At 44.4% G+C, this 11,442-nt stretch overlaps 1 protein-coding gene across 1 annotated transcript; it reads left to right on the forward strand.

The window, feature by feature from the left end:
• Nucleotides 1–307: 307 nt before the first annotated feature.
• On the forward strand, nt 308–694 carry LOC139188669 (uncharacterized). Its single transcript, XM_070806329.1, has one exon. The coding sequence runs from the start codon at nt 308–310 to the stop codon at nt 692–694; it is 387 nt and encodes a 128-aa protein (XP_070662430.1).
• Nucleotides 695–11,442: the final 10,748 nt, after the last annotated feature.

Consider the following 11,442-nt stretch of genomic DNA (forward strand, 5'->3'; position numbering starts at 1 on the left):
TTCACGATCGTAAACGACCCATCTCCCTATAATGGGATTCTTGGGAGACCTTGGTTAATCAAGCTTGACGCCGTCACTTCCGTAAAGTACAAAAAAATCTTATTTCGCATACTGAAATGAGGAGTCAAAGAGATCAAGTTTGACCAGGTCGCATCCTGTAAAGGCTACTGAGATTCAAAAGGATGAAAAAGCTACCAAATAGCAATTACAGTAAGCGGATCGAGAAGATGACGCCTAAACAAATGAGATTGGATGGAAACCTGAAAAGGACACTGAGGACATCATTCTTGATCCTCAACAGCAGGAAATGAGTGCTAGAATCGGATCACATCTAAACCCAGCCGAGAAGGAAGAACTCACGGCTTTCCTTAGGGAAAATCGAGATGTTTTTGCATGGTCACCATCTGACATGCCCGGTATCAATCCTAAAGTAGCCTGCCACAAGTTGCACGTCAATCTCGCTACCAAACCAGTGATCCAAAAGAGAAGACATTTCGTACCCGAACAAGTGGCGATCGTTGAGGTGAAAATTGACATGCTATTGGATGCTGGATTCATAGAAGAGGTAGCACATTCAACATGGCTTGCTAACATCGTGCTAGTCATGAAAAAAGAGAAAGGCAAATGGAGGGTTTGCTTAAATTACACTGACCTCAACAAGGTATGCCCAAAAGATCCTTATTCTGTCCCTTAGATCGATTTATTGGTAAATTCAACTTCTGGGAACCAGCTGCTCAGTTTCTTGGACGTATACTTAGGCTACAACCAATTAGCCATGTATGAACCCGATTGTAGACATCGAAATTTCGGTAAAATAAATGTTGATCAAAAATTAAAATTTCAATGTTTATGTGTCACATAAATTTTACACATAGCATGTGACTAAACGAAAAATCAAAATAAATTGGAAAAGTCATCAAACAGGACACGTGTCAACACCTGGCAGAGATGATTTATTCCATCTAATTATTTAAATCCAAAAAAAATCAAGTTTTGGAATTCTATAAATAGAAGGCCAAGGCATTCATTTTAGGAGACCAATTCATAACCAATTCACTTCATACCACAACCTTGAAGCTTTGAAACTCAAAAGCTCCCAAGCAAATCCCGAAGGATCAAGAGAGCTCTCTTCGTTCTTCGTCAAATCCTCATTCAAGATCAAGCCCCAACGGCCCTTGAAGAACTTCCACTGATTCAAGATCAAGCCCCGACGGCCCTTGAAGAAAGTGTTCATCATTCATCATTCGTTCATCCCTAGATCAAGCCCCGACGGCCCTTTGGATCCACGACGTCAACAAATCTGCACAACTGTTTATCCCAAGATCAAGCCCCGACGGCCCTTTGGATCAACAACATCAAATCTACCCATTGCAAAGATAGAATCAGAGGCTAAATTTGTAGAAGAGATTGTAACCTCTAAATCATCAATACAAATATTATTTTGTACACGTGTTTCTTGTCTCGTTCATCGCAGGAAAATCCCGTGTTCACAAATTTGGCACGCCCGGTGGGATCATCTCTACCTCTCATCTCTATCTTTGAATCCGCAAAAAAACACAAATGGCATCAAAGAAGGCTCAAGTTGTTCTCGCGGCCAATGCAAGGAACAAGAACGTTATCACCGTAGGCGGTGTCACTTCGGGCATCATAACTCGAAGCAAGGCAAGAGCTCTTTCTGCCGCATCTTCCACCTCTGCATCAACTCTGCCAAGGGAACAAAACCACCGAAGGCACGAGCCCTTGATCACCTTAGCCTCACTAAGGGCACTAAGGGGGGAAAGCCCAAGGAAATACTCCGAATCCATGCTCTCCGATGCCGATTCAAGCGACAGTTTAGCCATGCAAGTCATGACCATTGGAGCAACTTCAATCGATGAGCAGCTGGCTCAAATGAATGAAGCAATCGCAAGGCTAACCCGAACTGTGGAAGAAAAAGACTTGCAGATTGCAGCACTAGTCAACCGACTAGAGGTGCAGGACGGCGATAAACCCGACCCAGAGGATGATCCACTAAAGGGAGGAGCTGGTGGAGACGAAGAACCCCCGATGAAGAAAATCGATGGGAAACCGGAGCCAGACCAAGCAGCGGCACTCATGGGATCTCTTTCTATCCAGCAGCTGCAGGAGATGATCACCAACACCATCAAGGCACAGTACGAAGGGAGCTCACATACCTCCTTGTTCTACTCGAAGCCCTACTCCAAGAAGATTGATGCCCTAAAGATGCCAAGGGGTTATCAACCACCAAAGTTCATGCAGTTTGATGGAAAAGGAAACCCGAAGCAGCACGTTGCCCATTTTGTTGAAACTTGCAACAACGCAGGGACCGAAGGGGACTACCTTGCCAAGCAGTTTGTGCGCTCGCTAAAAGGAAACGCCTTTGAGTGGTACACGGACCTAGAGCCCGAGTCCATCAGAGCCCGAGTCCATCAGCAGCTGGGAGCAATTAGAGCGGGAATTCCTCAATCGCTTCTACAGCACCCGGCGCACTGTGAGCATGCTAGAGCTAACGAGCACAAAGCAGTGGAAGGACGAGCCAGTCATTGACTACATCAACAGATGGCGCACTCTAAGCCTCGACTGTAAAGACAGGCTCTCGGAAACCTCTTCAATTGAGATGTGCATCCAAGGCATGCAATGGGGTTTGCAATACATCCTTCAAGGCATTAAACCACGGACCTTCGAGGAATTGGCCACCCGCGCCCATGACATGGAGTTGAGCATCGCCCATCATGGGAAGAAGGAACCAATCGCCAACTACAAGAACGACAAAGTTCTTGAGACAAAGGTGGAGAAGGCTACGTGGAAATCCACCAAAGAAGCAATGACAGTCAACACAGCTCCCGTCAAAATCTCCACACGAGGCAAGGCGATTCAAACCGAAGCTTTTCGTGATCAAGAGATGCGTAGACGCACTTTGAAGGAGCTTGAGGAAAAGATTTATCCATTCCCCGACTCTGATGTAGTTGCCATGCTTGATGACCTGTTGGACAAGAAGGTGATCAGTTTGCCTGAGTGCAGACGGCCGGAAGAGATGAATCGTACCGACAACCCAAGATACTGTAAATTCCACCACTTCATCAGTCATCCAACGGAAAAGTGCTTCGTACTGAAAGATCTCATCCTGAAGCTAGCACAGCAAGGGGAAATCGAGCTTGACCTCGAAGACACGGTGGCGGCATACACTACTACTATCGTGTTTGAATCACTCGATCCTGTGCATCTCCGAAGCATGCATGATCATTCCCGTCAATGTTCAAGTCACATGGCACCTCCTACACAACCATCACCGGGGGCAAGCAACTAAGATGCATCTACTGGTGATAAGAAATGGCGGACATCGGTGACCTACAAAAAAACGAGGAAGCCAAGACCACAAGCCACAAGGCCAAAAGAGAAGCCTAAACCCGCCCCTCGAACTTCAGTCTTCGAAAGGCTGAATTATTCAAAACCTAGAATTGCAGCACTTGATCGCATCAGTGGTCGAAACCAAACTTCTGTCTTCAAAAGGCTTGAGACGCCAACGCCGCAAAGATCAGTCTTTGAAAGGTTATCGAAGCCCAAGAAACAAAGCGGCACAGCTAGATCTCCTCCGCAACGGTCGGCTTTGGACAGACTTGAAGAAACTAAGAAGCCTTCTAGAAACAGGAAGACAACGCCAAAGGGAGAGAAACTCGACAATCTAGCAGGAAAAAACGATGTTCAAAGCTTGATTCCTTCAAGGATGAAGCGCCAAGCAACTTTGGAAGTCGACACAAAAGGACCACTGAAGGTAAGGAGGCGCACCATCATCTACACCGGCCAATCTTCACGGCAACAAACCCAAGAGGACCGCACTGAAGAGAAGGCCCAAGAAGACAAAGAAGACGAAATCCTGGAAGAAGACGTCACTTCCGGCTCTGTCAACCTAAAATATTCACCTCAATCGCTGGGGGCATGTTCCAAAAACATGCCAGTCAAGCTGAGTGAAGTTGAAAGATGGACTTATGTCACTCCAAAAACATGCCAGTCAAGGCTCCTTGCTATGAAGATTGCGAGGAACGACTCTCTCAGATCGCTTGACGAACCAAAGCTCCTTGTTCGCACGAGCCTAAACTGCATGAACACAAGCTCTTCGCCGGCACGAGCCTAAACTGCATGGCACAACGCTCCTGGTCTGCACGAGCATAAAAGGCAACACCAACCGCTCCTGGTCTGCACGAGCATAAAAGGCAACACCAAAGCTCCTGGCCCGCAAGAGCATAAACTGTGTACGGCAAAATCATCATCAAAATCATCATCAAAATCATCAGAATGCATTTGAACTACGTTTTGACTTGGTCTTTTCCTTGGAGGAGTACGTAGGCAGCTCGAACATTAAATTTCGAGTTCAGTCACATCATAATAAAATATAAAATGTTTTATTAATGAAAGTCAATTTCATTACAAGGAAAAAATACATATGCGGTTACTATGTATTTAAAAAAAATAATAAATAAATAAATAAATAAATAAAATTTTGAAAATTAAAAAAAAAAATTGCAAGTTTCTTTGTACATAATTAAATTACAGTTTCTTCAAAAAAAAAAAAAATATATATATATATATATACACAGATTCCTTTTATATATATGACCTCCATCCAGCTGGCCCATCAAAAGGAGGTCATCCAAACCCAAGTGGCAGTGACCAGGCCCAAGTCTATTGTCCAAATACAACTCCAAATAGAAGACCTAAGTCCACCAGATACAAATTCGGGCCCAGCTCTCAAAGCCCATCCTCACCCTCCTCCTCCAATGCGCGGAGGCCGTCTCCGCAGATAACTACGATGAAGCCACCAAAATGCTCCTCGAAATTTCCGAGTTCTCCACCCAAATCCGGCCTCACACTCACTACCGCAACAATCAGAACCATGTGGCGGAGACTGCTCTCTTCCTCTCAGCTCAAAACCTTAACCCTAGCCGCCGCTGGTAGTGCAGCAACTCCATGCCGATCGGCTGCTGGACCCGCCTCTGCTTTCATCTTCAAGCCTTCCTCCTTTCTCGGCACCAACCCAATCTTGAACTTCAAGCACCAACAACAACACCGCCGCCTCTTCTTCCGCTCCTCCGTCTTCTTCCTCTCATGAAAATGGCGGAGCCACCCACAAACGAAAAAGAAGACCTGCAGGCACACCGGATCAGGATGCAGAAGTGGTGTCTCTGTCCCCCAAAACCCTACTCGAATCGGACCTGTACGTGTGCGAGATCTGTAACCAAGGATTTCAGAGAAGCCAGAATAATCTGTAGATGCACGGGTATCGTCACAAGGTACCGAGCGAAACCCAGAAGAAAGATGAGACATTATTACAAGAAGCTTGGTAGTTTTGCTTTTAATCCGAAGCTGCTTATCTCATCTGTGTTTTCTGGAGGAGACTGTTAGGTTACTGGCTCAGATTCAGAAAACAAACATCATAGGAACCAAAAAATCATAAAGATTCTCAATTGCTGGAAGTAGAAAGTTCACAGAGTTCATTTCCAGCTATGGAAGTTCAAGTAATCTGAGATTTATCTTCTGTTTAGATCAAATCAGAAGTAGATCTTATCTAGGTTTTATCTGAAAAAGCAAAGTTTGAAGAATCTTGTTGATGATGTTGCTAGCTTGGCAGGACCAAGAGGGAACGTGTGGGCAATAGGGGCGGCCTATGCCCAGAAGCAATTAACGCAGCATCCGGCGATTCTGCACCATTCCACGTCGACGACTCGATCCCGACTTCCCCTTCCTCTCCGAGCTCGTTCACCACTTCCTCCAAGAAGACGAGTCGTTCGCCGCTGTTTTTCTCGACAATGAATCGAACTTGACCAAGTCGACTCGGCCTCCGACGCGGATCGAACGAAGAGGGTAGAGCTGCTGATATATACGAAAAAAAAAAAAAAAAAATTGGATTCAGCCGCGAAGCAGAAAGATGCTGATCAAGAAAACCCAAATCGAGCGCAAATGGATTCTCCAACATCGTCCGTTTTGTCATCGCCCTCAGCCGTGAAATGCTTCACCTGCATGGAGGGTGTCTCCGACGACTGTGGCGGCACTGTCGTCAAACTTCAGTGCTCTGACTTGTCTCACCTTAATTGCATTGGTTCTGCATTCAATATAAAGGGTATCGTGGAATACCCTATCTGCAGTGAACTTGAGGATGGAGTATGGAGGTATTTTATATCTGGTGGCCCTGATCGCGAGCTCAACGTATCTGAAGACGAGATGGGCTATGAGGACAGTCTTATGGAGTTCTTTGACATGGGGTTAGAGGGAACTATGTTACGCCATTTTCATCATGGTGAATGCCTCGCAACACGGTGGTGATTTGAGCATAAGTGGGATTGCAGCGTACCAGCCGTTTGATGGAATGATTGAGTTGACTGGGCTGATACAGCAAGCATATTTGAGGAAGTAGTACAGTCATTGAAGCGATCCCTCAACATTGCTTTTGTGCCATCCCAATCACCACGGGCGAGGACGATGGTTTGTTTGTTGAGGAAGACCTTAGTGGTGTCGGGATCTCTTGTCGTAAGAACTTGGACACCAACCTTGTTGCGGGATTCGGAGCCCATTCGTGACCAGATTTAGCATTGATTGCGTATTGGAATTCAGGAGGTGCCTTTGACCCACTTGGACTTGCTGATGATCATGAAGCTTTTGCTGAACTGAGAGAGCGAAGATTGGCGCTGTTGATGGCAGTGAAGAAGCTTCAGAAGAGTTGTCAATCTGTCATTCCCCTTGCAGTGATCCCTTTCTCAGCAACAGCAGTGCAATGGTTGTGCTCAGTGGCTGTGCTCAGTGATGGTAGTGGTGGAGCTTCTTCCTCTGTATCTCCGCCATGGTTGCCGCCTTTGAATGAGATTGACAAAACCAAAGTTTGTCAACTCACTCCCAAAGGCCTTCTCTCCGTCCGTGACAAACAACAACGAAGAACTTCAATAAACCACCGTCAAACGACTAGCCGGTCATGAAGCCTCGACTGCAGCTCACCGTCCGTCGAGTTCCATCCCTACAAAGCACCATATATAAAGAGAGAAAAAAAAAAAAAAAAAAAAAGGTTTTCAAATGGTGACCAGCCACCGAAAGCAAAGAAAGAAAGTGATTGACAGATTGACAGGCATCATCCAAAAGGAAAGGATAAAAAAAAAAAAAAAAAAAAAAAAAGAAAAAAACAAGAAAGGCAGGTCATGGTGTATGCTATTATTAGCAATTATGAAAAAAGGAAATAGATGATGGAGACATGAATAATTGAAAGGAAGAAAGCATGGGGAAGACGACGAATTTCCGTCTAAAAATAGGGAGTAAAAGAATAGTGTGCATCAAGTACCATCTAAAAAAAAAAAAAAAAAAAAAACAAAAGAGTAACACATCTTAGTCAGATATATGTTTTAGCACAACATACTGAATAAAGTAAAGCATGTCCATTGATATCTTCAAAAAAAAAAAAAAAAAAAAAAAAATTACAAGTATGTTGAAAAAAAAAAAAAAAAAAAAAAAAAAATGAAGTCAAATCAAATTTACAGGAAGGGATCTTCAAGGATGATCAGGTGGCGCCTCATCACTCGGCGGAGCTCCAGAAAGACGAAGCACCAGAGATTGATTATCCGGAGCTTCAACACTTGGTGAAGCGCCAGGGGACGAAGGCAGAAGTTGCCGCTGGAGTAACGTCACAAACCTCTGATGATCATTCTGAATCCGAACTTCAGACTCCTGCAATTGGTCAAGCTTCCTCTTCATGCTTGTTGAGTAATTAGTTGCAAGCATGTGCAACTCTTTATTCTCGTGCCTAAGCACCCTGACCTCTTGCCGAAGACTGGCCACCTCAGCCATCAACGACTCAACCTGACGAGATCGAGCAAGAAGGCGTTGGCCCATGTTTGAAACTGAACCTGCACATCGGACGCTGTAGGCCAAAGAGTCCTGAACAGCCAGTTCGTCGGACCGCCTGGAAAGCATCCTAGTGTCTCTAGGAGTGAGAAGATTTCTGGCCACCACCGAAGCGGTTGTATCGTTCATCATCATAGAATCCCCAACTGTAAGAGGACCATTGGGAGATACGAAGGACGGCTGCCAAATGTTGTTTGAAGAAGATATGTCACTATCTTCCCCGACATTCAAGTTAAGACGACGGTCAGAAGGGCAAGACATTTTTGAAGGTGTGAAGAAAAAGAAGAGGTCGGACAAGTCAAGTTCTTAGAAGTGCAAGTAGGGAGCTTCTACAGGCAAAAAAAAAAAAAAAAAAAATTCAAGTGTGCTTTGGAAAGTGATGCGTGCCTCTCTTTTAAAATCATCACTTTCAGAAATCGAAGAGGCGAGTTCAGAAATCGAAGAGGCAAGCTCAGAGATCGAAGAGACGTCTGCTTTCTCAAAAGCTGGGCTGCTCAGAAACCACGGGCCGATCTCAGATTTCGAAGAGGCGCCAGTCTTTTTCAGCCTCGTCAGCACCTATCACATGCACACTCAGCTTTGCGAAAAGCACGGATAATTTGTCGAAGCGCCAATCTCAGATATCGAAGAGGCGCCAGTCTTTTTCAGCCTCGTCAGCACCTGTCACATGCACACTTAACTTTGCGGAAATTACGGGCAATTTGTCGAAGATTTCTGATAAAGAAGAAAGCGCGTAGAGCCATAATGATCAATCACTCAATGGTTGCCAACACGAGTGAAAGAATAGTACCTCTACAGGTATTAAAGAACTTCCTATAACTGTCCGCCTTCACCGTCCATAGCAAAGCAGACCTGCAAAAATGCCTAACCCTTCCTCATTTTCGAGAGTACACTCTCAGCAGAGCCTCTCGAAATACCCAGTTTTCTTCATCTCCTGGAGTACCTCTGCAAACAAATGACACCCAAAGCAAAAGTATCTCATATCACCAGGATAGAAAGCAAGAGTATCTCATATCATGCTTTCTCCCTGTCCTTTCCTTTGTCCTTGTTCTTACCTGCAAAGACAAGGATAAAGAAAGCAATATGTCGGAACCTCCACTCAAACTCCGGGCAAGGAACCGACTATCAGGAACCTTTACCCGGTTGCTTACCTGGCTTTGCTCTTGAGTACTCGTCTTCAGTTGCTGATGTACTTCCGAAGAAGATGCCATATTTTCCCGGAGAACAGATAAGGCAAGTGAAAATGATACCTTGAAGCATGTGGAGACAACGTGCTGATTTCCTTCAAGATCAAGTCTCCCCTTCCTTGCACAATCAACCGACCCAGCAGAAAGAGTCTGAGTTGAATCCAAGAGCTCGAGAAGTTTCAACAAACATATTGGCGGCACCATCGTCGAAGAACAAAGCCTCGCTGTGCAACGCTGTCAAATCGCCACCACTTCTTCGAAAGCAAGAGTATTTCATATCATGCTTTCTCCCTATCATTTTCTTTGTCCTTGTTTTTTACGTGCGGGACAAGAAGAAAGAAAGCAATCAGACAGCACTTGGTATCAAACTTCCGATCTGGAATCAACTGCTTGGAACCCTTCCCTGATTGCTTACCTAGCACTGCTCTCGAAATACCCATTGTTTCAACATCTTATGCTTCTAGAGAAAATACCACATCTGCCTGAAGAACAGATAAGGCAAGGGAAAATGATACATTGAAGCATGTAGAGACAAGCATAACAAAACACGAGTCGATTCATCCGTTACTTCTCCAAAATCAAAAGTATCTCATATCATTAGGGTTGCAATCACTCTGGGTTTGGCGGACCTGTTTTGACCCTCAAATTCTTGGGTCGACCCGCTAGATGTGGTGAGCTACAAGTGCCGATTTACCACTCTTGAATCAAATCCTTAAAGATTAAGTCACCAACTGGAAGAAGCGCCCATCACTCTTGAAGATCATACCGTTGACCAAACTGCTCAGGTGTGAATTGGAAAGATTGAACAAAGCAACAAGTCGTCACTTTCACCTCGTGCCTGCTTGCAATATGTTCGAGTCAACCTTCAAGAATCAAGCCTCAACGGCCCTTGAAGAAGTTTCCAGCCAAATTCAAGATCAAGCCTCGACGGCCCTTGAGGAAATTACAAGTCCGATTCAAGATTAAGTGTCTACCACCCTTAAATCAAACCTAGTTCAAGAATAACCTGTGGAAAGTCAACAATTGGAGGAAACCAGAAAATCCTCCGAACCAGTTCAAGATCAATGCTGTGGAAAGTCAATAAGCGCAACAAAATACGTGCCGATTCACCCACTACCAAAGAAAAATATCATCTACCACATGAAGCTCCTTGTGGTCCAATTTCAACCTTCAAGATCAAGCCTCAACGGCCCTTGAAGAAATTTCAAACAAAAGTTCAAGAACAAGCCTCAACGGCCCTTGAAGAAATCTCCAGCCCAATTCAAGATCAAGCCTCGAATGGCCCTTGGATCAACATCTACAATAAGGGACTTCAAAACGCATCTTCTACACGTGACAAGCACATGTATACGACGCGCCTTGAAGTGGGGGCATTTGTAGACATCGAAATTTCGGTAAAATAAATGTTGATCAAAAATTAAAATTTCAATGTTTATGTGTCACATAAATTTTACACATAGCATGTGACTAAACGAAAAATCAAAATAAATCGGAAAAGTCATCAAACAGGACACGTGTCAACACCTGGCAGAGATGATTTATTCCATCTAATTATTTAAATCCAAAAAAATCAAGTTTTGGAATTCTATAAATAGAAGGCCAAGGCATTCATTTTAGGAGACCAATTCATAACCAATTCACTTCATACCACAACCTTGAAGCTTTGAAACTCAAAAGCTCCCAAGCAAATCCCGAAGGATCAAGAGAGCTCTCTTTGTTCTTCGTCAAATCCTCATTCAAGATCAAGCCCCAACGGCCCTTGAAGAACTTCCACTGATTCAAGATCAAGCCCCGACGGCCCTTGAAGAAAGTGTTCATCGTTCATCATTCGTTCATCCCTAGATCAAGCCCCGACGGCCCTTTGGATCCACGACGTCAACAAATCTGCACAACTGTTTATCCCAAGATCAAGCCCCGACGGCCCTTTGGATCAACAACATCAAATCTACCCATTGCAAAGATAGAATCAGAGGCTAAATTTGTAGAAGAGATTGTAACCCCTAAATCATCAATACAAATATTATTTTGTACACGTGTTTCTTGTCTCGTTCATCGCAGGAAAATCCCGTGTTCACACCGATAAGGAGAAAACTGCGCTCGTAATCGAGCGAGGCACAAATTGCTACAAAGTCATGCCCTTTGGCCTCAAGAACACGAGAGCCATTTACCAAAGTTAGTAAACATGATGTTCAAGAACCAAATTGGGTTAACCATGGAGGTCTATGTTGACAACATAATGGTAAAGGGCAAGCAGCGGTCAGATCATATCCGTAACTTGGCAGAAACTTTTAGCATCCTCAAAAAGTACAAGATGAAGCTCAACCCCATCAAATGCACATTTGGGGTATCTTCAAGCCAATTCCTAAGGTACTTA

This window comes from Malus domestica, chromosome 10, assembly GCF_042453785.1.
Source record: "Malus domestica chromosome 10, GDT2T_hap1".
In the NCBI taxonomy this organism is placed as follows: Eukaryota; Viridiplantae; Streptophyta; class Magnoliopsida; order Rosales; family Rosaceae; genus Malus; species Malus domestica.

Coding starts and splice junctions, on each gene's coding strand:
- LOC139188669 (XM_070806329.1), top strand. CDS start 308: ATGAGTGCTAGAATCGGATCACATCTAAACCCAGCCGAGAAGGAAGAA.